The sequence below is a fragment of the Podarcis gaigeae genome (genome assembly GCF_964106915.1).
Source record: "Podarcis gaigeae genome assembly, chromosome: 14".
NCBI lineage: Eukaryota > Metazoa > Chordata > Lepidosauria > Squamata > Lacertidae > Podarcis > Podarcis gaigeae.
Window position 1 is genome coordinate 3,010,609 of NC_139690.1, and position 25,668 is coordinate 3,036,276.

General features: G+C 47.8%; 1 protein-coding gene across 5 annotated transcripts in view; it reads right to left on the bottom strand.

The window, feature by feature from the left end:
* The window catches only part of APBA2 (amyloid beta precursor protein binding family A member 2), a 116,830-nt gene that overhangs the window by 33,182 nt on the left and 57,980 nt on the right, over nucleotides 1–25,668 (bottom strand). For all 5 annotated transcript variants that reach the window (XM_083712185.1, XM_083712188.1, XM_083712184.1 and 2 more), the window contains 3 exons: nucleotides 17,383–18,389; nucleotides 9,833–9,913; nucleotides 8,319–8,355 (listed from right to left, as the gene is read on the bottom strand). In XM_083712185.1, the coding sequence (XP_083568311.1) occupies nucleotides 8,319–8,355; nucleotides 9,833–9,913; nucleotides 17,383–18,351 (1,087 nt within the window). In that variant the 5' untranslated portion in view covers nucleotides 18,352–18,389. The remainder of the gene's footprint in view (nucleotides 1–8,318; nucleotides 8,356–9,832; nucleotides 9,914–17,382; nucleotides 18,390–25,668) is intronic.

Genomic DNA, 25,668 nt, shown 5'->3' on the forward strand with positions numbered 1-25,668 from the left:
CACTGTATTCTGCTCTGGTCAGACCTCACCTGGAGTACTGTGTCCAGTTCTGGGCACCACAGTTCAAGAAGGACACTGACAAACTGGAACGTGTCCAGAGGAGGGCAACCAAAATGGTCAAAGGCCTGGAAACGATGCCTTATGAGGAACGGCTAAGGGAGCTGGGCATGTTTAGCCTGGAGAAGAGGAGGTTAAGGGGTGATATGATAGCCATGTTCAAATATATAAAAGGATGTCACATAGAGGAGCTGGGCATGTTTAGCCTGGAGAAGAGGAGGTTATGATAGCCATGTTCAAATATATAAAAGGATGTCACATAGAGGAGGGAGAAAGGTTGTTTTCTGCTGCTCCAGAGAAGCGGACACGGAGCAATGGATCCAAACTACAAGAAAGAAGATTCCACCTAAACATTAGGAAGAACTTCCTGACAGTAAGAGCTGTTCGACAGTGGAATTTGGTGCCAAGGAGTGTGGTGGATGTTGTATATTGAGTCAAAGGATTTTATATCTGTATTATTGTTGTCTGTATTTGCATTAGGGTAAAGTAACTGCCTTTTGGTTCCAGAGGGTACAGCTACTATTGGTTCATTTAAGCTGCTGTATTTGGATCCTCTGTCTTATTGGTTTCCTCCAAAAGGCAGGACTGTGATTGCCTGATATTGTTCCCTCCAAAATGTATCCTTTCTAGCTAGTTCCCTGTCCCTATAAATGTAGCTCTCCCCTCCTCAGGTCTCAGTCTTGTTTGCTTTAATAAAGAAATGTTACTAGAGAACTGTCTCCAGCATATTATGTCAAGAGAGCTGAAATCACAAACCCCACGTCACAACAACTGGCGACGAGGATGGGATCCGGAATGCTGAGGAGCGGTTAAACGCAGCCCTGCCTCAGAGTCCGGATTGTAGCTAAGAACAAGACTCACTGGCCAGCTGAGAAGACGACCCTGCCCACAGGACAATGGAGAGTCCAAGGGTATTGGAGCCCTTCCAGCCATCAGAGCCCCACACGTGGGAAGACTACGTCAAACGCTTCGAGTTCTTTGCAGTGGCTCAAGGGATCACCGATGCCAGCAAAAGAAGGGCCACATTCCTGAGCTACTGTGGGCCTGAGATCTTCACGCTGGCCAAGGCATTGCCTGTTCCAGCGAAGCTAAGTGAGACATCTCTCAAAGATATTCTTGCCTGCCTAACAAGCCATTTGGCACCTACTGAGACCAAGATGGCCCGGCGGATGGAGTTTCATAAGAGGCAGCAGCGTGCTGGGGAGTCTGTATCTGCATTTCTAGCTGAACTGCGGAAGCTCGCTCAGCACTGCGACTTCCAAGATCTGGAAGAGACTCTCCTGGATCGGTTTGTCGGTGGTCTGAGCAGCAAGAAAGCCAGAAGACGCATCGTGGCTAAAGAAGAGGTTACCCTTGCTTCAGCCTTGAAGGAGGCCACCGCCACGGAGAATTATGAAAGAGAGGAGCTTGATGCCAGTTGCAGGGCACCTAAGCCACATATAGAAGTTGCGCATGCCATGGACGAGCTAGAGGCTACTCCGAGCCAGAGCCCAGTCCGTGGGGTCGAGTCAGTGCGTCAGGCCTGCACAGTGCACAAAGATCACCGAGGCAGGTGCCCTGGTTGTGGTGGAAACCATGAGTGGAAGAGTTGTCGTTTCCAGGATGCTATGTGCCGGACGTGCGGGAAGACAGGTCACATCGCCAGGGTCTGTAGATCGGCGTTGGGAGTGACAGGAGCACCTAGACTGGAGCATCGCAGACCGCCCACAGCAAACCATGTTCTACAGGACTGCCACTACATAACGGAGATCAACGGGAGGGTCATGCAGTTTCCAGCGCAAGGCAAGGCACACATCAAGGTGAAGATTGAGGGTCAGCTGTGTGACATGGAGGTGGACTCCGGATCTGGATTCACTATTGTGTCGGACCAGACCGCGAGGACATTCTTCCCCAGGGGTAAGTTGCCCCCTCTGGAGCCCTTCCCAGCTACTTTGCAGTCATACTCAGCGGGCCGCATCCATGTCATGGGAATGTGTGCTGTGAGAGTACAGTTCCGGGACAAACAGGCGGTACTCAAACTGGTGATTGCGAAGGGCAGTCGCCCCAGTCTCCTGGGCACTGACTGGTTCCCCGCCCTGGGACTGAGTATATCAGGGCTTAATTCAATCCAAACCTGCCCTGAGATGAGCGAGGCATTATGCAAAGAATTTGCTGGTCTCTTTAATGGAAAACTGGGTTGTTATAAAGGGCCCCCAGTTGACTTCGAATTGGACTTCGAATTGGACCCTGGGGTGGCCCCAATCCGACTCAAACCAAGGCGAGTGCCATTTGCACTGCAACCCAAGATCGAAGCAGAGCTGGATAAATTGGTCAAGCAGGGAGTTCTCTCACCCGTGGACTCCGCTAAGTGGGAGACTCCAATCGTCACGCCCCTTAAAGCAAATGGGGAAGTCAGGATCTGTGCTGATTACAAATGTACTATCAATAAGGCACTCAGGGGAAACTCATACCCCATTCCAGTCGTATCACATCTGTTGGCTAAACTGGCTGGGGGCAAGGTGTTCGCCAAAATTGACCTGGCACAAGCTTACCAACAGCTGCCAGTAACCCCACAATCAGCGGAAGCACAGAATATTGTCACACATAAAGGGGCGTTCAGAGTTAACAGATTACAATTTGGAGTTTGTGTGGCCCCAGGGATTTTTCAAGGACTCATGGAACGCCTGTTAAGAGGTCTGCCGGGGGTCTTGCCATTTTTTGATGACGTTTTGATTGCTGGAAAAGACCCACAGGAACTGGTTGCGCGTGTCCGTGCAGTGTTGCTCAAGTTCAAGGAGGTGGGGTTGCAACTAAAAAAGGAAAAATGCAGTTTTGGGGTGCCAACTGTGGATTTCTTGGGGTTTAAAATTGATGCATCAGGCATCCCCCCCACAGATGCTAAGGTTAAGGCCATCATCGAGGCACCACGACCACAGAATAAGACGGAGTTGCAGTCATTCCTGGGACTTATTAACTTTTATCATTCGTTCTTACCCCAGAAAGCTTCGGTAGCTGAACCATTACATAGTCTGTTGCAGAAAAAGAATGTGTGGCGATGGGGGCAGGGGCAGCAGAAGGCTTTTGACTCCTTGCGAGGAATGCTGAGTAGCAGGAGCGTCCTTGCTCATTATGATGAGTCGAAGCCGCTGGTCCTGGCATGTGATGCCTCTCAATACGGTCTGGGGGCGGTGCTGAGTCATAGGGAACCGGATGGGTCGGAAAAGCCCATCTCTTTCTATTCCCATACGTTGTCGGCCACGGAGCGCAACTATGCTCAAATGGACAAAGAGGCGCTTGCAATTGTGGCAGGAATCAAAAAGTTCCATGATTATGTGTACGGTCGCCATTTCTCCATTGAAACGGACCACAAACCACTGTTAGGGTTGTTCAACCCGAACAAACAAACGCCACAAATTCTCTCCCCCAGAATGTTGCGTTGGTCTATATTCCTGAATGGGTTCCAGTACACCTTGACCCATGTGCCGGGGAAACGGTTGTGCCACGCTGATGCGCTGAGTCGATTGCCCCTTCCTGGCGGGAGCAATGAGGATCCTGCTCCAGCGGAGCACATAATGATGCTGGAAACACTTCCGGGGGCTCCTGTAACGGCTACTGATATAGCTGAGAAAACGAGGAAAGATGCTGTTCTCTCCCGTGTGCTCACTTGGGTGGGGAGGGGGTGGCCAGGTGGTCCGCATGAAGACAAATTCAGGCCTTATGCGACAAGGTAGCACGAGTTGTCCATGCATAAGGGTTGTTTCCTGTGGGGAGATAGGGTGATCATCCCAGCACCACTGAGAAACAGGGTTCTTGAGACGCTTCACATGGGACACCCGGGAATGGTCAGGATGAAGTTGCTAGCCCGATGTTATGTGTGGTGGCCGGGAATGGACCAGAACATAGAACAATGGGTACGAACATGCAAGGCATGCCAAGAGGTGCGGCCAGAAGTGGCCAGAGCACCAGTTCACTGGTGGGAGCAGTCCAGATCTCCCTGGAGCCGGCTGCACTTAGATTTTGCTGGGCCATTCCAGGGGAAGGTCTTTTTGGTTATCGTCGATGCATATTCCAAATGGTTAGAAATGGCGATGGTCCCTAGCATGGCATCAGCTGCCGTAATCAAGGTGTTGAGGCAGCTGTTTGCAACCCACGGGTTACCTGAGACCATTGTATCAGATAATGGGGCAGCTTTTGTATCCCAAGAATTCAGGGCATTCTTGGCTGATAACTTCATAAGAGGGGTCACATCCGCGCCCTTTCACCCATCCTCCAATGGGCAGGCGGAGCGCATGGTAAGAACAGCCAAAGAATCCATTGCGCGCTTAATGGAGGGTAACTGGTCAGCTCGCGTCGCGTGAATGTTATTTTTGCAGCATGCGACGCCGTGTACTGCGACGGGCAAGTCGCCAGCTGAGCTGCTCTTGGGTAGAAGACTGGTAACGGTGCTGGATTATGTCCACCCGGATAAAATGCCAAACCGTAAGTCAAGAGCAACCCCCCAGGCTGAGACTGACACAACAAGGTATCTCGCCCCTGAAGATCTGGTCTGGGTGAGGAACTATTCACAAGGTTCGCGGTGGGTGGCTGGTGTGGTCACCCGGACTAGTGGACCTGTGTCCTATTATGTGACCTTGGAAAATGGGAAAGTTTGGAAGAGACATATAGATCAGCTGAGGCGCCAGGCGCTCAGCAGAGAGGAGTCTGATAATTCATCCCTGGCTAACGACGCAGAGCTGCAAGACCAGGGTGAAAATGGCCCAGAGGTGCAGTCACCAGGGGCCTCAGCAAATGAACCAGGGTCTGCTGGTCCTCAGGATGACGAGGTACAGGTAGGGGACCCTGAGATGTCTGGGACTCCATCTGTTCCTGACGAAACCCCTATGGCAGCCCCCCTACCACAGGTGACACCCAATCCAGAACCGGCAACACCTGTTGTCAGGAGATCAAGTAGAAGTTGTAGGACCCCACAGTACCTGAGAGATTACGTCTGCTGTGCTCACTAGGGGGGAGGGGTGTTGTGTATTGAGTCAAAGGATTTTATATCTGTATTATTATTGTCTGTATTTGCATTAGGGTAAAGTAACTGCCTTTTGGTTCCAGAGGGTACAGCTACTATTGGTTCATTTAAGCTGCTGTATTTGGATCCTCTGTCTTATTGGTTTCCTCCAAAAGGCAGGACTGTGATTGCCTGATATTGTTCCCTCCAAAATGTATCCTTTCTACCTAGTTCCCTGTCCCTATAAATGTAGCTCTCCCCTCCTCAGGTCTCAGTCTTGTTTGCTTTAATAAAGAAATGTTACTAGAGAACTGTCTTCAGCATATTATGTCAAGAAAGCTGAAATCACAAACCCCACGTCACAACAGTGGAGTCTCCTTCTTTGGAGGTCTTTAAGCAGAGGCTTGACAACCATATGTCAGGAGTGCTCTGATGGTGTTTCCTGCTTGGCAGGGGGTTGGACTCAATGGCCCTTGTGGTCTCTTCCAACTCTATGATTCTATGATTCTACGAAGTTCTATGGCAATAAAGCAATGAAGGAAGATGCCTTGAACCATGTCAGATTATCTCTCCATCTAGCCCTGCGCTATCTACTCCATGGGTAGGCAACGTGGTGCCCCTCTGATGCTGTTGAACTCCAATTCCCATTCAGCCCCAGGATGATGGGAGCTGCAGCTGCATAATGTCTGGCTGGCCTACTCTATTTTGACTGGTGGCAGCTCTCTGGGAACTCAAAGATTTGTCCCTCTAATACCGTAGTTGTTGCAGGTGACGTCACTCAGGACCTTCTGCATGCAATCAGCTACTCTCTCTCTGGAGCAAAAATGGGGGGCTGGGAGGATTTAGGGTTGATCTTTCAAGAGGGCTCATTTGCTTGAATTAAGCCAAGGCCTACAATCCTAGTTAATACATACAGGTTATACATGACAAAGTATAAAAGAACCCAACAGGATCAGAGGAATGTATCTATGTTTTTTATTCAAATATAGCTTCTATGCTTTGCACACTTACTGCTAGTACCGTATTTTTCGTCCCATAGGACGCTCCGTCCCATAGGACGCACCTAGTTTTTTTGGGGGGAAATAAAGGGAAAAATTTTTTCCTTTATTTCCCCCCCAAAAAAAACAGGTCGGGGAAACCGAACCAGGTCGAGGTACAGCGGGATGGCGGCGCTGCACCTCCCTGCTGTCCCCCAAGCTTGTGGGGCTGGCCGATGTCTGCCCAGCGCGTGGGGCGCTCTGCTTAAGCGCGCCCTGCCCGCCGGGCAGCAGGCTGCTATCCGCAGCGAGGGGAGCCCTGCGGGGAACTCCTGCAGGGCTCCCCACGCTGCGGATGTCTGCCCGGCACAATGGGCGCTCTGCTTCAGGGCGCCTCTCGCGCCGGATGTCAGGCTGCTATCCGCAGCGTGGGGAGCCCTGCAGGGAACTCCTGCAGGGCTCCCCACGCTGCGGATGTCTGCCCGGAGGGAGGGGCGCTCTGCTTCAGGGCGTCCCTCACGCCGGGCGGCAGGCCCCTCCCGCAGGGCTGCCTAGGCTGCGGATGTCTTCCTGACGCCAAGCTTCAGCGAAAGCCTGCATTCGCCCCATAGGACGCACCCAGATTTCCCCTTCATTTTTGGAGGGGGAAAAGTGCGTCCTATAGGGTGAAAAATACGGTAAGTCCAAATGAATTCAGCTGTGCTTACATCTGAGTAGACATGCATCGGATTGCTCTCTTGTGCATTGAAGCACCATACATAGCCTTGCTTTTATGGACTTAGCCACATTAGGAGAAAATATTCCAGGGACAATTCAGTCTCTGATAAAAAGCTTATATCACTTTTGTCATAAATAAAACCTGTTAGTTGGGGGGGGGGGTGAAACACACAAACACACACACACAAACACGGCTGAAATTCAACACACACCTAACTGGCAGTGAGTCACACTGGACTTAACAGGGCTGACTCCTGAGTAGACACGTGTAGGAGGTCAATGTAGGGCGCTCTCTACTCTGTGCCAGCTCTGCCTGCTTTTGCATGCACAACCCGTCAACAAGAGCTGGTTTCTCTCTCAGTCAGATTTAATGGAAGACAAGAAGCATCCATAATGTCATCCTCAGAAAAGGACAAATGAGGCACAGCTAAGTGGACCTTGCACCCACTGCTGTCAACAAGATTCTCAGTGAAGATCAATCATACAAAGAAGTTTAATTTCATTAGGTTAGCCATCAGCACCAATTATTAGTATACTAATTAAATGTCCCAGTCAGAGGGGTGCTAGAACCATACAAATAAGTCTGCATAATATGCCTTGCTGTGGGAGACTTCCAAATGTCAGTTTATTTAGCCTGTAAAATAGAAATTGCACTGATTTCTATTAATGGGGCTCTCATAATATGGCTGGAAGCAAAAAAAGAAAAGCCATCTCTAAAGGACATAAGCACAGTTTCTTAACAGTATTCAGTCTAAGCCCGTGGTTCCCAACGTAGGACACATGCCCCACAGGGGGGCAATTCGATTTTTAAGGGGGGCAAATTGTGAATGAGTTATTAATAGTGAAATTTAGGCTTCCTCCATGTGAATAGGAGTTCACTTTGAATAATAAGAATTCTACGTCACAGGGGTGGGATAGGCATCAGGATTTTAGAGATGCTTAGGTGGGGCATGGGCAAAAAAAGGTTGGGAACTACTGGTCTAAGCCATATAGGGACCATATGTTGACCATCTGGTTCATTTCAAGCCTCTAAACTGGGGTGGGAAAAGCAAGCATATATTTGGGGCTTGATAACAGGATTGGCAGGTTGGAGAAAGCTGGGCTGGACCTCCAGTTTGTGGGACTACTAACTCCCATCATGGCTGTTCACTGGCCAAGGGAACTGGGGCTGATGGGAGCTGGAATCAACAGGCTCTCCAACCCTGGATTAAACAATAAAGCGACTCACTTCCCTTCTATGTAAGCACAGAAATCTCCCAGCTTTTAACGATAAGAGGCCATGTTCCAGCAACACAAAATTCACATCTGTTGCTCTGCCCACTTTTGACTCCGGCCCCTCTGACCACTGGCATGTGGCCCCTGGCAGGCTGCACTTTTGGAAATGTGGCCCTCAAGTGGCAAAGGTTTCTCAATCCCTCCCCTTCTCTCGCTATAGAATGCAGGGTTGTCTCAGGAAGGAGACACAGCTGCCCCCAAGTCTGATAAATCTCATGGCACGTAATAAATCATCTCTCGATAAGTCAGGATTCCCCATCCCCACCCCTGCAGTCTTAATGTTATAAACATTAGGAATCCTGTGAAGATGCACTTACCATCAACAAAGCTTGGGAAGGAGGACACCTTCTTTGTCTGTGTGGATATAAAAATAAAGAGCTTATAACTCTATAGAAATAGTAAGATGTTTATTATGAAAAATGCATGCACAGGACACAGAGGAAGAACAGAAGCATTTTTCATTCATTTTTCATCATAATTACCGTAATTTTAGGCGACTACATGACATTGGCCTGATTCACACATTACAATAAGTGATAGCTCTGCTATTCACTTCCCCTGGGCAGGGAGAATACCATGATCTCTGGCTTAGCATTACATTCATACCAGGGGGACATGGTTAGTCTCTCTCCAAATAAACAAGATTCATTTTTTCCCCTTACTGACTGGTTTGTTGGGAGCGAAACCCACCGCAGTCCAAAGTTTAGATGAAATGCCAAGCCAGAGATTATGGTTTGTTTCCTCTGCATGGAAGCAGGAAGGAGTAGTAGAAGCTTCTTAGGCGTGGTCATGGTGAACAATTAAGAAGTTGTTAAGGGCTTGGCAACATAACAATTTTGTGTTCTTGATTAAAAGCAGCAGCAGCCCTCTTAAAAAGTAATCTCTGCGTTATTGAACATGACTCAACTCCACATGCAAATAAATCTTGTACAATCTGCTAGTTAGCACTGTTTTTATGGATGTATTTTCTTTAAAACCGTCATCACTTCCCTGGCATGCTTGAAGCTCAGAACAACACACTTCTGAAAAGTCTCATCAGCGTAAGAACACCCAAGTGTCATTCCTGTTTTTTAAAAAACCCAAAAACCTGGCACAGTCTCAAATCTCATCTGGGGGCAGGCAGTGCTTATATTGTCACAAATTAGTATTATGGACAGACTCGTGTGTACAACTGACACCTCCACACACCTCTGAGAAAACAGTCTCTGAGTTTAACCCTAAATGTCTCACCTTAAATGTCAGCCTCAACAAACCACAAAGGGCCGGCCTCCAGCCCCACAGGTGTCTCTTATCACCCTTCACCACTGATCATGCTGGCTGGGGCCAGTCCAACAGCACCCGGGGGGGGGGGCACAGGTGGGCCATCCCTGCTGTAAGCATGTTGTTATTCTTATTCTTATTATTACTATTATCATTATTATTGCTATTTCCACTTAACCCCTCCTCCCAAAGGAGCTCAGGTCAGTCAGCACATTGATAACAATGCCATGAAAAACACTCCAGATACAGTTAAAACAATCACATTCTCTTGGCCCATGATTCCAGGGCTGCCACAAAGAGTATCTTTTAGCCATTGAATTTCTGGGTTAACTGGGAAGTTAGGTTAACTGGGTTAACTGGGAAGTTAACTGGGAACATAATAAATTCTGGACATAAATAAATAGAACAGTTTAGCTCTGAAATCTTTCTTCAGTGATTCATCATACACCCCCCCCCCCCGAATGTCTTTCTGCAACGCAAAGCTTCACGGCTTTGGAAAGAGAAGCATGACGTGAAATACAAGATGGAGGCAGGACAGGGAAAACAGAGCACCTTGGCCTCTAGTACTTGCCTCTGGCATATTATTATTGTTGATCGGTCCATTGAGGTCAGAACGCTGCTGTTTCCGAGGCTGATCCAACCCATTGCTTACCTGTAAAAGAAGCAGAAAGACCGAACTGATCAACAGCTCAGGGAGAAGGAGATCAATGCAGCATCGTTCTATCACTGCCTCCTACCCATAATCTGCATTGCTGCTACTGTGGAAATAAGGGCTGATCTATCCATTGACTGTTTGTGAGCATATTAAAAGACTGTGGAAGATATAAAATATTTCTCAAGAGCCAGTATAGATGGTTGGTTTTTGCTGGGTTTAAATCCCGAGTTATTTATTTATTCATTTATGGGGAAAAATTATGCATCACTTGATTGCAAAAACAAAAAACAAATAAAAACCTCAAGGTGGTTTACAAAGAGAATAAGACAATAAAATTATTAGTAAAAACACTTAAAAACCAACTATTTGCAACATTTTTAAAAAATCAGCAAGCGAAAAACTGGTTAAAGTACCGGTATGTTATCAATATTCTACACGCACTGGCAGAGGAAGAGGGGGGGCCGTGGGAGTGCACCACCCCCGGCACCACGATCCGGGTGGGGTGCCATCATGGCTGCCCCCACCGCACACTGGGTGCCGTGCGACGCCCCTGTGGGCAGCGCACCATTCTCTGGGACATGTGCCACCCCCTGCAGGTGGCATGCCACCCCCCCCCGCTCTCTGCCCCCGGTGCTGGAGCATGAAGCTCCGCCACTGTCTACATGTCTGGGTAGCCTTGTCTAAACTAAAATGTTTTTAGCAGGCGCTGAAAGAGCACAGAGAAGGTGCTGGCCTGGTGTCAATAGGCAGGGAGTTCCAAATTATAGATGCTGCCGCACCAAAATATTGCTTTCATACAAATGGGTATTTTGTGGCCCCTATAACAATTCCAGGTTCCAGAATGGAACACATGTTTATTGTCTGGGTGGTGGAATATCGAGGCCATGGAAAATGCAGACACCTATGTGAAAAGGGAGGCAATTGATGGATTTCTTCTGCATCCAAGGGGTGGCGGGGGTGGCAGGGAAAGAGATTGTATAACTCTCTCCATGAGGAGCACTCTAAAAACATATGAAAATCCTGCTGGGTCCGGTCAATGGCACATCTAGCCCACCCTCCTGTTCTCACCGTGGCCACCCAGTTAACCTGTGGGAAGCCAGCAAGCAGCACATGAGCAGAAGAGCCCCCTCCCCTCCTGGGGCTTCCAGCAACTGGTATTCTGAGGAAGCAGAACAGAGCTATCCTGAGTTGGATAGGACTCAACCTCCACAGCAGATGGCCGTTTTCAGAATTCCGTTAAGGCCTATAAAAGACAGTTGTGAGAAACCCAATCACAACTGCAGCAGTACACTAAAAGTAAGATATGCATTGACATATGGACACACACTAACACAAGGGAACCAGCACATAGAAGATTGCAACACTGCCAAATAACATGTAAATTATTTTGGGAGCTGCCAGGATTAAATCAGAAAAGCCTTGGCAGAAAAGCAGATTGGCTATGGGGGTGGGAAACAATTTTCAAACAAGAGTGACAGGACATATATTGGGCCTGTGATGCGAAATGGCAGAACCACAGCTTCTTCTACCCTTTAAAGGCCTTGTCAGGTCTGATCACAATTCATTTGGCAGCACAAGAAATGCATCTGTAGCCCAGACATGCCCACATACAAAATGGGTTAGAACAGCACCCGATTTAGACAGCATGTCTCAGACATGGTCAGTAAATGAGCTTGTTTCTCCCCACAGTAATGATTCAGCACTTAGGGGTTTATCATGGTGGTGAGCAGCCTGTAGCCTTCAGACGCTAATGAATTGTGGCTCCCATCATCCCTGAGCCATCCACTGGCCATGCTGGTTGGGGCTAATGGGAGTTGTAGTTCAGGCACCAGGATGGAGAGGGCTGTGACTCTGCCCCTGTGGCTCTGAGCATATAGAAACAATTGAACACATTTCTTTCCATTGCCAGTACTATACAATCATACGTGACAGGTTTATTGTGCCAATAACACACAAATTTCCAGGACACACAGGGCAATTCTATATCCCTCTACTGCTCCAAAATAGAAACCCTGATATAATATATTCATTCTCCAGATATTGTGCTGCTATGATTGACATACTTCGGAGGATGACATGTGCCACACAACAGGTCTAAAACTGAAGGTTTACATCTACAAATTTTATATTCTGCTTGATTTATGTGCCTTACACACCAACTCAAGTTCCAGCCCCCACACCAGGGACTCATCATGGACACACACTATTGTCTGAACCGACAGGCAGTGAGTTTCTAGGGAATACTTCTTCCATCTGGTGCCCTCCAGATGTTTTGAATGGCAACTCCCATTACCCCTGACCATTGAGTGTTCTGGCTGAAGCTGACAGGAGCTGCAATCCAAAACATCTGGAGGACAGCTGGTTGGGAAAGGCTGCTCTAAGGTTTTCCAATCGCGTAGGAGATGCTAAGGATGGAACCTGGAACCAAGTGCATGCAATTCCATTTCTCTGTCACTGAACAACACTCTTACTCCAACACAAGATGATCGCTGGTCAACATATGCAGAGCCTAAGATGCAATGCAATTGTTACAAACCAACACTCCCTTACCCCAACCTACTTTTAAGAATAGATCTAATTATCTCCCCTGCTTTTGCATGTGGAAATGTCACCACTGATGTTGGAACACTGTTACCAGCTGATGCTGTCACATTGTAAAAGTCCCATATGCAAGCTAGCCATAAACAGCTCTATTTGCAAACCAGGATATATGTCTCACTTCCCAGGGCATTTTGTGTCTGTGTTCCCTTGTTCGTTCCAATCAAAAATTAATGTTCCAGATGAGAACTTGTCTCAAAGATAGCGATAGATTATCTTGTTGCTAAAAGGGGGTGGAGAATTAATTGCAAGCAAAGGCGAGAGTGGTGAGACAGTACCCTCCTCTTCTGCTTTCCCTCTCTGTGACTGTGAGGATCCAGCATGGGATTCTGGGATGAAAAAGGGAGGCTCCCCCCCCCCCATGCAAGGGCACCTGGTACTGTGAATCAGGAGTCCCATCCAAGTGTTCTGCTTGTATTCAAAGCCTACGCAGTGCACTAATTTCTGCTCCCCAACTCATGGAGTGAAAAGATCTGAAGCTGGGGAGGGAGCTGCTCCACTCCAGGTGGGGGCTCTCCACCTCATTTAGAACCCCAATTGTGTGGGTTTCTAAATGCGTGAGGACCCTTCACAAGTAGAGGGGGTTCCCCACTTGAGGCATTTGACCTCTGCAAGTTGGCTGGTGGTGGGGAGAGAAACAGAGGGTCCTGGTGTTTTGCCTGCCCCCATTCTTCACAAAAGGAGGGTGGTGTGGGGCTGTGCAGCATGTTCATCCCCTTTCTTTCTTCCTTCCTTCCATAATGTTCTTAAGAGGTAGGGATCATGAGGAAAGGAATAGAAAAGAAAACCACCAATATCATAATGCCATTATACAAGTAGATGATGCAACTGTATCTGGAATAATGTGTGCGGTTCTGGTCATCACACTTCAGAAAGGATATTGTAGAGTTGTAAAAGGTCCAGAAAAGGGCCACCAAAATGATCAAAGCAAGGGATGAAGAAACTCCCCTGTGAGTAAAAAAGGGGGCAGCAATTTGGAGCATTCAGTTTAGAAAAAAGGAGAGTAAGAGGCAACATGACAGAAGTTTATAAAAAGTGTGCATGATATGGATAGTGAAAAGTTTTTCTCCCTCCCGTAACACATGGACATCCAATGAAGCTGGAGGATTCGGGACAGACAAAAAGAAAGTACTTCTTCCTAGTCAAGAGAGGGAATCTGCTCCCAAAGGAGGCAAGGATGGCCACAAACCTGGACTACTTCCATAGAGGATCAGACTAATTCCTGGTGAAGACTACTGATGGCCACTATGACAATGTCAGAGGGCGAAGGCCTCTGAATGGCAGCTGTTGGAAAGCACAGGACAGGAGAATGGATGCTCTTGCGCTCAGATGCTGCTTGCATGCCTCCCTTGGGCATCTGGTTGGCCACTGTGAGAACACAATGCTGGACAAGTTGGGCCATTGGCCCAATCCAGCAGACTCTTCTTCCTTAAGCAGATGTTCTACCACTCAGTTGTGGCACTTGACAACAGACACTAATTCACAGTATAATTTTTTAAGGCATTTATTTTAAGGCATTGTCAAAGCCTTTTCAATAGGTAAATTAAGGAAGTAGAAGGATATGAGAACTGAGTCTGGTAAATGGGGACCAGACAGCTGTACTGTGTTGTCTTAGATCAGCCTTGTGCTCTCCTGGGAGGAGCCGCCAAACTGTCTGGAGGGCACTAGGGTGGTGAAGACTGTCCTAGATTGTTTTCTTCCTCCTACTTAAAGGTTAATGCATTTATAGAAAAATTAACACATAGATATAACTAAAATGCTTGCTGTCAAAGTAGGAGACAGGAACAGATTCTGCAGCCCACATAGCTGCCCAGCAATGCATCAGATGGCAGCTGCACATCAAGCTGTTTCAGCTAATGAGCTAGTCTAGTTTATAAAGCTTAAGAAGAAGCGGTGTTCCCCTGCTCAGGGTGCATCTCCTAGGTCTCGCTAATAGACAGACTGCCATGCTCAGAAGACATAACAGGTTGGGTGGCTTAGTTGAAATTCCTGTATTGGAGAGGAGTTGGACTAGATGGCCCTCAGGGTCCCTTCCAACTCTACCATTCCAGGATTCTGTGATTAAATTACAATAATAATTTATCACTCATACTAGAACATGAATGACCTTCTAGATCAGCCTTCTCCAACCTGGCGCACTGACAACAGCTCCCCTCAGTCCTGGCCATGCTGGCTGGAGCTGACAGAAGTCCAAAACATCTGGAAGGCACCAGATTAGGGAAAGGCCCGTGTAGCACTTTCTCAGGCCTAGAACTTTTTAAAAGCATTCTCAATAAACTGAGCAACACTCTTTTAAAAAAATCTAATCATTGTTTTTAACACAAGAACTGTAAATCAGGGCTGGTAGAGCTCTAGGTGATCAGCAAAGGGTTTCTGTCTCCCAAATGTCTAACCATAGGAACGGTAGAACTCTAACACTAGAAGTCATGGGAATTCAATGAAGCTGAATGTTGGAAGATTAAAGCTTTTTAGAACCATACCCAACTCCCTCAACCTTTCCCCATAAGGCTTGCTTTCCATACCCCAGTCACAACCAATCTTTTCATTTCTCTTTGTGTTCTAGGAGACCAGTAGGGAGGGGAGCTGGTCACAGCAGGAAGGGCAGACTCTCTGGATTCTTCAGCAGCCTGTCTCAACTTTGCCTCTTGCCACCCTCCCCTCCAGCCTCCGCTAAGCCTCAGAGTCTGAACTTCTCTCTGCCACAGCCTCTTCCTGCTCACTAAACCCTGTTGCCTCTTCTGCTTCCAACACCTCCTCCTCCGTCTGCTCCTTCCTTTCCTTCTGACCACTCACTGTCATCCCACCACTACTCCCCTGGCTCTGAGACTTCTTCCTTGGGGAGCTGGTGGCCTCCCACCACTCCTCTGCATCCAGCCAGTCCATGACAGATCATTATATTATATATTTATTTATACTCCACCTTTTTCCCTGAAAAGAACTCAAAGCAGTTTACAGATAAAGCAGATGCCTGAGGGAAATCTGCAAAGAGTAGAGCCCCCTCCCCTCCTGCGGTTTCCAGAAACTGGCATTCAGAAGCATTGCTGTCTCCAACTTGGGCAGCAAATCAGTGGAGTTTGACAGCTTGAGTCGACTGATTTTAAAGGGTCTACTCTGAGTATGAGTGGGCTATCATCTCTAATCCTTAGGTACCAAGAGACATTTCTAAAAGTGTGGCCTGGAAATTATGGCTTTTGAATGACTGGCGCTTTGTGGAGAGAAACCATTTAAAAAATATTATAGTGGCAAATGCAGCAGAAAGCAAATATCATGCTCCATGTGGACCCTGCTCCTACCATTTGTTGAGTGTTCAAAACAGGAAATCGAGAAAGCATTACTATCCCCACCCCTTAATGACCCATCACCCTCTGGGAATCAAAGGCTGAGAGAGGAACTTGTGCCAGGCAGGGTCACAGCAGACCCTGATCCCAAAAAGGACACTGGCAGATACAGAGCCGGACTCTGGAGGCAGACACAAAGAAGAAGGTTGCAACCAATAGGAGAGTTTAGGCTCCCGAAAGGCTGTTTTATTTTATTTTGTTTTATTTGTAAATTTTGTTAGCTGCTTTTCACTACTACGAGTTCCCAAACAGGATGCAATGTCAATACAGCGCAACAGAAGAGCACAACATGAACAAAATCAGCACACCCAGTGTTTATTTTCTAGAAAAATAGGTGCCGGTACCAACCATGAAGTTGTTAACAGTAAGTGCCACACTTTTTAACAACAAAAAGAGGTGCCGGTACTGAAAAAAAGCAGAGAGCACACTCGTGTGTGGTGTGGTGGCCAAACTCCAACTATATTCCTGGGTGAATGAAGAAGACTTCAATTGCCAGCAAATGCTCAAAGACCTGGTGTCAGTCAAAACTGAGAGGGTTTTGAGAGGGGAGGGAATTCTATAATCAGGGTGCCTATTCAGTAAATGCCATCTTTTGGCTTGCCAAATGTCAATGCCATGTCAGACTAGGACCTTGCAGACCGGGGTTCACATCCCCACTTGGCCATGAAGCCCATTGGGTGACCTTTGGCCAGTTGCAGCCTCTCAGCCTCTCAGCCTACTTCACAGGCTTGTTGTGGGGATTAAACAAGGAGGGGGAGAACCACATATGCCACCTTGAGCTCCTTGGAGAAAACTGTAGGTCAATCAATCAATCAAGTCAAAATCCTGACAACTGCAGCACTGTCAAGAGGATATTTTAAACATGGCATTCATTTGTTTATTTATAAAGGTATTTATACCCTGCCCTCATAAAATAAAAGGGTTGTGTACATCAATTACAAGCAATAGAAAACAAACATTAAAATGACAGATCACAAAAAAGGTAAAACGTAGGCCTGCAATTTTGATGGATGGATGGATTGTTGTCTAAACCCCCTTTGTGACCAGGTGAAATGAAATGCCTTCGGAACAAATAATGTAAGTAAATGTCTGTATCAGGCAGAGTGCCTGTAGCCCTTTGATTTCATGCCTAATTAACCTTGGCTGCTGGACATGCAGATAGGGCTGAGAGGAGGCTGGAGATTGGTGGGGGAGATGCTAATGGCTCCCCTGAGGCCAACCCCATGAGGTTCCTAGGAGGAGAAGGGTCATTTGAAAAGCTTTTCTTCTGGGTCAGTCTGTGCAATTTCCCAGACCTATCACCTTACCATCTCTCTCAGCTTTCCAACACTGCCTTTCCCACCTATGCTGGAGAATGAAGAGAGCAAAGCACATACTTCATAGGTATGGACTGTTAATATACAAGATCCTATGCGTATTTGTATGTATATGTATGACTTCACCCCCAAAGCCACACTCTTCCATTGCCTTGGAGACAGATGCCAACAACAAAATGTCCCCCTTGGCAAAAGAAGAGAGTCAACAACTCACCTGTTCTTGTGGCCACGTCTGTCTTTCCTCGGGGGTTCTTGACTTGGTTTTGAAGCCTCTGGGTACATCTCCCACTTGCTTTGATGCAGTGGGGATGTTCAATGATTTTGGCCTTCCCAGATGCCTGCTGGAGCTGTGGCCAGACTCTCCCTTTGGACAAGTCTCTGCATAGTCATTTGGCACGTTTTCAGTCCCTCCATGCTCCGGGCTCATCTCCGAGGCGCTGTTGATGCTGCTCATACTCATGCTCATCTTAATCTCTGCAACGATCTGGTCGATGTCTTCCTCCTGTTCTTCTAGCTCGGCCTCTTCTTTCCCAGAGTGGTAAGGAGACATCCCGTGGGGATTCCCATTTGCTTCAGGCGAGTAGTAACCCTGGTAGCGCTCTTCGCTTGGATGGCAATACTGGAGGTTCTCTTCTTGGTCTTGGATCTCCAGGCAGGCCACCTCCCCTTCCAGAACCTGGACACAGCCCTCGTGGTGGCCTGGGGCTTCTGTGACTTCACATTCATCCCGGTGCTGCATTTTCATGTCGGACCACTCCGCTTCCTCCACAGCTTCCTGGCACTCATCTGTCTCCACTGGATGCTCTTCATGGGGGACATACTCTTCCCCACTGCAGTCCATCCCTTCCAGGTAACCGTCATCCTCTGGGCAGTATCGGATGTAGTAAGTAATCCCTTCTTCTTCCTCCGGGAGCCCCTCATCGTAATCCTCCTCTTCGGAAGTGTTGTTGACATAATCAGAACTGGAGTCGCCATCTCCGCTGTGGTCGAGACACTCGTGCTCGGCCAGCGTAGGGGTGCCTTCCCTGGCAGCCACAACCTCCGTCTCCTTTTCCACATAGTCCTCCACAGGCAAGTTATCACCCTCATTTTCAGCCTCCCTACCCTGAGGCAAAGGCGGGGAAGCTCTCGCCCGGTGATCCAGCATGCTGGCTGTGGTGGTTTGACATTTCCTGCTCGCCATGGCTGACAAGTCACATGACAATCATGTCTGAGGAACACCTGCAGGCAAGAGTCCAAAGAAGAAATCAGACACCAGCAGCAGTCATTGTTTAATCAAAAGGTTAGCAGTAGGAAATCAAAGAAATAATACTACTGGGGTGTACAGAAACAGACATATATACCGTATTTATTTTTTTAAAATGCCAGGTAGGGTGGAGTGGAGCACAGGACTCATAAATTATCCCATCGAAAGCTAGAAATCTTAGTGCAACAACTTGCTGGATGTCAAGCCATGTTGAAATGCCATTAAATAATCCACATTGTAACGAAAAGGGGAAAAGGTATATTTAGATGGTCTAATCCAGGGACTTTTCTATTCTAGGGTACTCTGGGTCCCTGGGACACCTCAGCACAAGAAGAAAAAATGAAAATCAAGCTTCTGTGAAAAGCAGCTTGCCCCCCTCCCCATGAATCTTCCCCTGCAAATCTGCAGTTGTCAAAGAGTGTGGGGTGCATTTTAGGATGTACTGCAGTCTCCTCCAACTGAGTGCCCCCCACCCAAGCAATTCAACTGTTCAGCTCCCATTGTTTCTGACCATTGGTCGTGTTGGCTGGGACTGATGGAGAGAAGTAGGTTGGTGGTGTAACAGATTCAGAAAGTCAAAACAAAATTTAAAAAATTCCTTCCAGTAGCACCTTAGAGACCAACTAAGTTTATTATTGGTATGAGTTTTACACAAAAGCTCATACCAATAACAAACTGAGTTGGTCTCTAAGGTGCTACTGGAAGGATTTTTTGATATTTTTTTTACTATGGCAGACCAACACGGCTACCTACCTGTAACTAGATTCAGAAAGTGTAATTAATCATTTCACAACGCACCTGCCTAAACATGCATGAGATTTTACTTCATGTGGATGAATCCTGTACTGAGCTTAATGAAACAATGTTTCATTAATGTTCATTAATGAAACAATGTCATTAATGTTCATTAATGTTCATTAATGAAACAATGTTTCATTAATGTTCGAAAGAGATGCAAATTCATTAATTCTAAAGCCCATCAGTTGCTTGTGGCTAAGAACAACTTCCCAATCTAGGCAGTTGTCACTGACACATTTAATCTATTTTTACCTGTTCACACTTCCTAATATCGCCCTATTATAAATTATTTGTTTCCTCAAGACAATGGAATTGATGAAATATGCTGTCCTCAATTTCAAACATCCTTCCATGCCACTATACACAGACACACATTCATGTTTCAGTATGTGGTGATATCATTCCTTTAAGACTGGTTTATGGGACTGGGTTAGAACCTCAGAAATAAGGAGCCAATGTACAGCTGTCTCCTGTTTGTGGGATGTAATCCACTGGTGCAGTCAAATGCAACATTCCTTATTTCCCTAGAGTGGGCACAGGCAGGGGGACATCCAGTCAGGGTAACTTCCTGCTCCTCTGGTCTGGAGCATCCTCCCCCTGCATGTGACCTGGGAGATGGGCGTGGCTCTGGCTGACTCCACAAAAGAGCTGAATCTCGCAGCCATTTTCTCAGTCTGGTTTTGTTTTTCTGTTGTCTTGCTTCTCTCTTTTGCTGTCATGCTGGTCTCCTGCAGCCATTTTGTTCTCTTAATATAATTTTGCTGTCTGCTGGCTCTCAGCCAGCAGCACATGAGTTCAGTCTCCATATGAGATGAACTCACACTTTCTTTATGTAACTACCAAGTAAAGCCTGCCTTTCAGGGATCATATCGGCAACTGAAATGTGAGTAAACTTTTTGTTACTTTACTCAGAAAGACTCTTGTGTCTCTATTCGTTTAACAGGGATCGACGGGGCACCAGGAATAATCTTAACTAAGAGATTCAAATGAATCTGCAAACTAGCTTCCAGCTATATTGAGAGGAGTCTGCTCTGCTACGTCACTTACTAGCGTGAGTGAAGGAAGGATAATACTTCTTCAATATATCCTTTCCTACTATCCTTCACATTCCCACACTGTTAAGACTTCAAGGCCGGTGTCAAAAGGTAATTGAGTGGAAGATGGTCTAAGTCCCCATAAAAGTTGGATTGGCGGGAGCTCTTGGCAGCCAGCCAAGCTTAGTGTCTAGTGTCTATTTGGGCTTTTGATAGCATCATGTTCTGTTGCTCAGCCTACAGAGACTTAAGTGTAAATGTTTATGTTAATTGGCTGGATAAGTTAATGTTTGTTGCTTTCTTACCTTCTGTGTATTTTAATCTGTGTAATTATTTCTTATAGAGTTTTGTTTTAGTAAAGTCTATGTATGGTTTTCTGAAATTTGGTCTGGTCTGAGTTCCTGAACCGTTTAATTCTGACCACGCTTTTCGGAACAAGAGTCATCCACCACACAGCTTTAAGAAACTTATTCTGTGGCATTCAAAGAGCTGTTTAGACATTTTAAAAGTGTGATTCTAGTTGCCCAAGGCCTTAAAAGTTAGACTATGGCTTCTAAGCATTTGAAACAGCCCCAAACAGGAAAATGAAGGCCTTGCTCCATTCCCTGCAGAAGAACATGAGAAGAGCCTGGCTGCTGCCTCAAGCCCAAGGCCCACGTCGACCAGCATCCTGTTCTCACAAGGGTGAGCCCACGCCTGTGGGAAAAGCTCTCCCCACTTGTGATTCCAGCCAAGAGGTAGTCAGAGCCTCCAGCACAAGGGGTAGACTATGGCCGTCAATAGCCTTATCCTCCATGACTTGATCTAATCTTATTTTTAAAAGCTATCCAACCACACAAGCATTGAAATCACAAATCAACTACTAACCATTGCAAAATTTACAACCAAGACAGAAAAATGTACCACGGTCACTGTTTTCTTTCCATCTGTGGTATTTGTTCAAACAGAGAGATAAAAAGAGAACATACTCCCCCCCCCCACACACACACACAGCTCTGTGCCCCCCAGAGACAAAAGGACTCCAGAAAAATGATTGAGGCTATTATTGAGATCAGGTCATGCAGCATCAAGCCTCTTGAGAACAGAATCTAGACTGCAGGGGCAGAGATGCACCACACATGCAAGGGATTGTTGGACAAATTGCTGGTGCATTACAAAGGAAACTGTGAAGGCCATAAAGAGGCTGAGAGCCAACCAGGGCCAGAGGTAGGAATCGGGAGCATTGGAAGCTTGGGAAAAGCAGCACATTAAATGGAAGTTGAAAAAAATGTCACTGCTCTGAAAACAACCATTTGCCCATCGTAATAATGATGAGATTGTTAGTGAGTGTTCATATTGATACGGATCGGAAAGGGGGGGGTACCTTCTTTGCCCCTCTCCCTTGAACAACCGAGGCGATGACCTCTAGGGTATCCCCGTTCACCCACCCTCAGTTCCCCTCACCGTCGCACAAGCACCACACCTTCCCCAGAACCCCTTTCTACCACGAGCGAAATAAGCTCGAATATATGAATGTATTCTCTTATCTTTTCCTATGGCTATTTGCGCTCCATACTCAGAACGAGTAGACCGGGCGCTCCTGTATCTCCGCTTATTCCTATGGCTGCGTCTTGGCCAATCACAGCCATGCATTCGTCCTGCAAGAGCTAGCTCAGGCAGCTTTGCACGCCTCATTGAACCTACTGACAAGCTGTTGACGGCCCCCCACTGTGAGAACAATGGATCCGAAACTAGAGAACTCGTAAAACTGTCAAAATGTATCCATTCCTGTTACAATGTATCCATTTTGTTTCCGCTTTTGATTACCAATACCAAATAGACCGAATCACATAGGAAACCTTTGGAAATTCACATAAAATCAACCACAACTCCGATTTCTTTGCTCTTGGTGTCATTCAACTCAGCCCCTTCTGGACTCCATGATGTGATCCCTACTTCCATAATCCCCGGAGCGGCCAGGCACGTACACAGGAACTTCTTAATCCTGTCAGATCGCTTCGCATAACCCTTTCCCCGGGCAATACCAGGTGGCAGACGATGCATATCTATGACCCTTTGTCCTGCCACCACCGGTACTTGATAAACGATTGTCTATGTGTATTTCTCGCTCTACATATTTCCCCCTCCCTTGTCTCAAATGTAAATGAGTGTAACCCCACCTTTTCTCTGAGACACTCATGACGTGTGTAATATATTCATGATGCAATCCGTGAAACCCAACCCTCCCATAATGAATTCATGACGTTTCGTGCACTGTATTCTGGGACTTGGAGGGAACTTTTAAAAGTTTATGTCGCCCCACTCTCGGGGTTCAATCTCGTCTTGAACCTGTTGGCCAATAAACTTGGATCTTCGGCAGTTTGCTCCTGTCTCCGGCTGAGCTTCTTTCTTCCGCAAGAATCCACGGACTCCGTCCGATTGGCTGGGTGGCAGGGTAAATACGCACCCAGATTTCCGTAACAGCTTGGCGCCCAACGTGGGGCTTTGAGCGGTTCTCCCGAGCTGCTGACCGGGGGCCCCGAGATCTTCAGCCGGCTCCGGGCCACTTTGCCTGGGAAGACCCTGCTGGGACCCCCGGCCATCTTCCGGGCGGTAATCGAAAGCCCCAGGAGTTCAGCCGGGGAGCAAAAGGGATCCAGCCGGCTTATTCATCGATCCCGGGATCGGATCAACACAGAAGACTCGTGAGTATAGGAAAGAAATCCAGTGCACTGGTGGGAAAGGGGGTGGAATTCTCCTGGCAACCGAATTCTCTGCCCTCCTCTCTATCGCTTCTTCTCACCTTTCTCTTGGTCCAGTTAGCGAGAGAGACCGTGGACCGCCGCTCGACCCGAAAAGGGGGTTCTGAGCTCTATCCCTTTCTCTAAACTCTCCAGCCAGCCGCACCAATTGGGAGCCCGAAGGGTAAGACGGAGAGACCCGACTTGAAAGATAGCCGACTCTCCGCAACGGGCATCCCAGTTGAAAGCAAGGGGTTGGAGCTCTTTTTCCGATCTTCCCGAGCGTCCTTTCTAGGGGGCAGGAAGTGGTCTTGCTTTCTATCCTAATCCCAGCCGCACCGGTCGGACTACGTACCCCGTGTACCGTAAGCCCGCTTCCGAAAGCAAGGGGGATTTTCGATCCGAAATCCTATCCAGGGACGACCCGATCTGGCACCGCATGGCGCGGGCGTTCAGTAGGGCCCCTTTTCCTGAGAGTGATCGATAGGTAGGAGGTTGCCAGGGGGGGAAATAGCCCATGAGGAATTGGGCGGGACCGGCAGAGTGGAAAGGGACCCCAGATTACTGGTTAAGGAAATAGGAAAAGAAAATAATACCGGATAGCTAGAGCTCTTTAAACCCTCTAAGGAAGTTGCCAAGCGACTAGGGACCACTCTTATACTGCAAGCCCTTTATTGGCTCACCAAACTTTACCGACCCCTATCCCTCTCTCCTCTTTCTTGTCTAGACACGCGTGAACTATACTATGGGTACCCAGGCTTCCAAAAACGAGCGGGCTCACTCTGGGAGGAAGGCTTCCAGAAAGCCATCCCGATCCCAGAAGGATCCCGACTCTCCTCTCCAATTTGTTATCACTCATTGGAAGTCGATTCCTGGCCACGAATTATTATCTAAAGAAAAGTTAGAGGACCTCTGCTCTGAGATCTGGCCCGCCAGTACCACCTCGGCTAAACCTGAATTGCGCTGGCCGTCAGGGGGTTCGTTCAATGAAGAGCGCTTGAACTATTTAAAGAAATACTTAATGGAAGAAAAACCCCGCCAGTTGGAATACCTGGCTGCCTTCGAGGCCGTAAGGAGAGTGCTCCAAGCCCCGAAGGGAACAACTTCTTATCAGCTACCTATAATGAATCCCGGGCGACAGCAGATGCCCCCCCCTTATGAGGACGAAGATATACAGCAGGCCCTGGTTCACTTTTACTACCAAGGACCACCGCCGTCTGACAGCGGTTCAAGTAGCGATGGAGAGGGGGGGGAAGGGACTCAAGACAGTAGAAGAGTCACAAGGCTACAAGCCAAGAAGGACCAAAAGGACCTCGGGTTTACTAAAACTAAGGACTCTGGACAGGCTAAACCCAAAGACCCCGGGCGGACCAAAGCTAAAACCCCGTCCTCAATGCTTCACAACACCATTGAAGATCCTGCCCCAAACAGAGATAGAGATCTCCCCTCCGAACCTTGTGGGTCTACGGCAGAGTCCCTGAACTATAACCAAGGAACCCCAGGGCCTTCTGACCAAGTGAGCTCTACTGTGAGCTCTACCGCGATCCAAATGCCTCTAAGGGCTTTGCCGATCCCGCCTCTCTCACCTGACGGAACCCCAAGAATGGTGTATACGCATCATCCCTTTTATACTTCGGACCTCGTAACTTGGTCCAACCAGATGCCCTCCCTGAGGGACGATCCGGACAAATGTCACCGCCAGATCAGCGCAATCTTTTCCACCCACAATCCTACCTGGGCAGATGTCCATGTCCTTCTGAATGCCCTCTTTAACGAGGCAGAGAAGGCGGACATCCTGGCTAAAGCCGGGGAAGCTATAGAATCGCCCGATTACCAGAGGGGACGGCCCCAAGGATTGCAGGCGCTCACCGCACAATGTCTCCGAGTAGAACCTACATGGGATTATAACACGACAAACGGGATCTGGTGCTTAAAATTATTTAAGAAAGCCATTCTGGACGGCGTGAAGGCTGCAGGTCAACGCACCGTTAATTGGACCAAAGTCCAAACGGTAATGCAGGGACCAAACGAACACCCTTCTGATTATTATACGAGATTGGTCTCTGCCATCAAGACCTGGGGGGGAATAGACCCCGAGAATCCACAACATGAAGTAATCGTTAAAGGTTTCTTCAAGGATCAGGCCTGCCCAGATATTAGGAAAGCCCTGAACCTTCAAATTGGATACGATGGAAAAAGTATAAATGAAATCTTGTCCATTGCGAAATCCATCTACAACTCTCGAGATGAAAGAAAGAAAAAGGAGAGTAAATCCGAGGTCGAACAGATCTTGGCCTTGAGCATGGAGACTACCTATGGCCCTAACCGAGGTAGAGGCCTCAACCGAGGAAAGGGGGTCCGGGGAGGAGGACCTCCTAACCCCTATAGGCAATGGGGACCGGGGACTGGAGGGTGTTACTACTGCCAGGAAGAAGGTCACATAAAAAGATTCTGCCCTTACCTAAATACGTCAACCTACGGGGGGCACGAATCCAAGTCCTTCCCTGCTCGAGCCAGCCACCCTCCTTTCCCCCCGCAACCCAACGTAACCCCAGGGTACACCAACCACCAACCGGCGACTTATGCTCCACCAACGCCCTCGAACCCGACGCTTCAAACCCGACCCCAGTCAGGACCCCGGACCCAGATGACAGCCATAGACCAGTCTGCTCACCCTTGGGCGAATGCCACTGCGCCTCCCT